This window comes from Lactuca saligna, chromosome 8 (assembly GCF_052625555.1).
Source record: "Lactuca saligna cultivar CGN05327 chromosome 8, ASM5262555v1, whole genome shotgun sequence".
Classification (NCBI taxonomy): Eukaryota; Viridiplantae; Streptophyta; class Magnoliopsida; order Asterales; family Asteraceae; genus Lactuca; species Lactuca saligna.
Genome location: NC_136424.1, coordinates 3,633,926 through 3,636,129, shown reverse-complemented (window position 1 = coordinate 3,636,129; position 2,204 = coordinate 3,633,926). Strand labels below are relative to the sequence as shown.

The window sequence follows — 2,204 nt, the reverse complement described above, 5'->3', positions numbered from 1 at the left end:
AATTTTTTTTGTAAGAATATAAAATAAATTGGATCAAATTGTTTATAATATTGATAAAAAAAAAATAAAAATAAAAATAAAAAATAAAATAAAAAAAATAAAAAAAAATTGATGGGTTTTGCCGATATTTGTTACACCGTAAAAAAATAACAAAAAGGTTTAACCATTTTTGAGGTAAATCGAAAAGATCAAAGGGCCATAACCCAAAGTCTGAATATCTTAAATAAGGGCCTTTCAAAACCCTAAAAGCCCACTATAAACTCACTACTTTAGCGGCAAGTAGGGTTTCTTCCTGTTTTCAGTCGTTCACAGCCTCTCTGCAATCGTTTTCTCCTGCGTACATTTTGGTTGAGACAGAAAGAGCGAGAAAGAAAAATGGCGGATTCGTTGGTCTTACGAGGCACCATGAGAGCCCATACCGACTGGGTTACCGCAATCGCCACCCCAATCGATAACTCCGACATGATCGTCACCTCTTCTCGCGACAAATCTATAATCGTTTGGCGTCTTACAAAAGAAGACAAAACCTACGGTGTTGCCCAACGCCGTCTCACAGGTCACTCTCACTTCGTTCAAGATGTTGTCCTCTCCTCCGACGGTCAGTTCGCTTTATCCGGATCATGGGACGGCGAGCTCCGTCTGTGGGACCTCAACGCTGGAACCACCGCACGACGCTTCGTAGGCCACACCAAGGACGTCCTCTCCGTCGCCTTCTCCATTGACAACCGTCAGATTGTCTCGGCATCGCGGGACAAGTCGATTAAACTCTGGAACACTCTCGGCGAGTGCAAATACACAATTCAAGACGGTGACGCACACAACGATTGGGTTAGCTGTGTTCGCTTCAGCCCTAACACGTTGCAGCCAACAATCGTTTCAGCTTCTTGGGATAAGACGGTGAAGATCTGGAACCTCACTAATTGCAAGCTCAGGTCAACTTTAGCTGGACACGGCGGGTATGTGAATACCGTCGCTGTATCTCCTGATGGTTCGTTGTGTGCCAGTGGTGGTAAAGATGGGATGATCTTGCTGTGGGATTTGGCAGAGGGAAAGAGATTGTACTCTCTAGAGTCCTCTTCCATCATCCATGCTCTTTGTTTCAGCCCGAACAGGTATTGGCTCTGCGCGGCCACAGAGAGCAGCATTAAGATCTGGGATTTGGAGAGTAAGAGCATTGTTGTGGATCTTAAGGTCGATCTCAAGCAGGAGTCTGAAATGGCTGCCGAAGGCACAACCACTCAAACTAATGCTGGGAAAACTAAGGTCTTTGTCTTCTTTACTTTAGCTTTATACATTCTATTTCACATACTTTTATTTTCTGTATTCCACTTTAGGAATTTGAGTACGAATATGCTTGATTTTTTATGGACCCAATGAATTTAGCTTCCTACTGGTAGCAGTTCGAGGACGTATCTTAGTATTCTAAGTATGCTCAAGAGATTAGAAGTTGCACATAGTTTGTTTCTACAAATACGTATATCTAATCCATCGTTCTTCTACAGACAATACTATGAGAATGCTGTAGATATGCTTGTCTTGTCATGTTTATTAGTATCGTAAATATTTGCTAAGCATCTTTTGTTTGCATTTGACTTGATGCAGGTTATCTACTGCACAAGTTTGAGCTGGAGTGCAGATGGAAGCACTTTGTTCAGTGGATATACTGATGGAGTTGTTAGAGTGTGGGGAATTGGACGCTACTAGAAACAATTCAGCAGGAGGGATATGATGCTTTTACAATGCCAGCTGTTTTAAGCTGTGTAGGTTTCATTTTTAATATTTTGGATATTTGCTTGATTATTTTTGAGTTTTTATCGGTTAAGGAAGTTTTAGCTCTGGAGACCATCTTGATTGAGTTTGCTTTTAAGAAAAATGTCTTCTTTTTCATAAATTGCTTGGGATATTGATTTCTGTTATGTAGAGCAAATAGAAACTATTGATTTTAGGGATGCAAAAAGAAGTCAGGTAGCTTTTAGCTTGAAACAAGCCAAGCCTTAATGGCCAGAGTTTTGAGCCTAGAATATTGCCCCATTTATTTATTGAGTCTGATCTCAAGCCTCTTGGGGAGGCTTCATGTAAGGCTGTTAGTGTGGGTAAATCATCATCCCTGGTCATAAATGGGAATCATAACACCACGTATGGAAATCTTTTTTTTTTATATTTTCATTTTTTTATATTTTTTATTTATGTCATAATAGTGACAA

The 2,204-nt window shown here is 40.2% G+C and overlaps 1 protein-coding gene across 1 annotated transcript; it reads left to right on the top strand.

Moving 5' to 3' along the window:
• The first annotated feature begins 273 nt into the window (after positions 1–273).
• ATARCA (Transducin/WD40 repeat-like superfamily protein) lies at positions 274–1,891 on the top strand. The gene is made up of 2 exons (XM_078967947.1): positions 274–1,263; positions 1,603–1,891. Exons 1-2 carry the CDS (start codon positions 376–378, stop codon positions 1,702–1,704), a joined length of 990 nt encoding a protein of 329 aa, XP_078824073.1. The 5' UTR covers positions 274–375; the 3' UTR covers positions 1,705–1,891.
• Positions 1,892–2,204: the final 313 nt, after the last annotated feature.

Bases quoted from the DNA above. Each gene is read 5' to 3' on its own strand.
- ATARCA (XM_078967947.1), top strand. From the start codon at position 376: ATGGCGGATTCGTTGGTCTTACGAGGCACCATGAGAGCCCATACCGAC. The intron at 1,264-1,602 runs GTCTTTGTCTTC...GACTTGATGCAG, and splicing joins CTAATGCTGGGAAAACTAAG to GTTATCTACTGCACAAGTTT.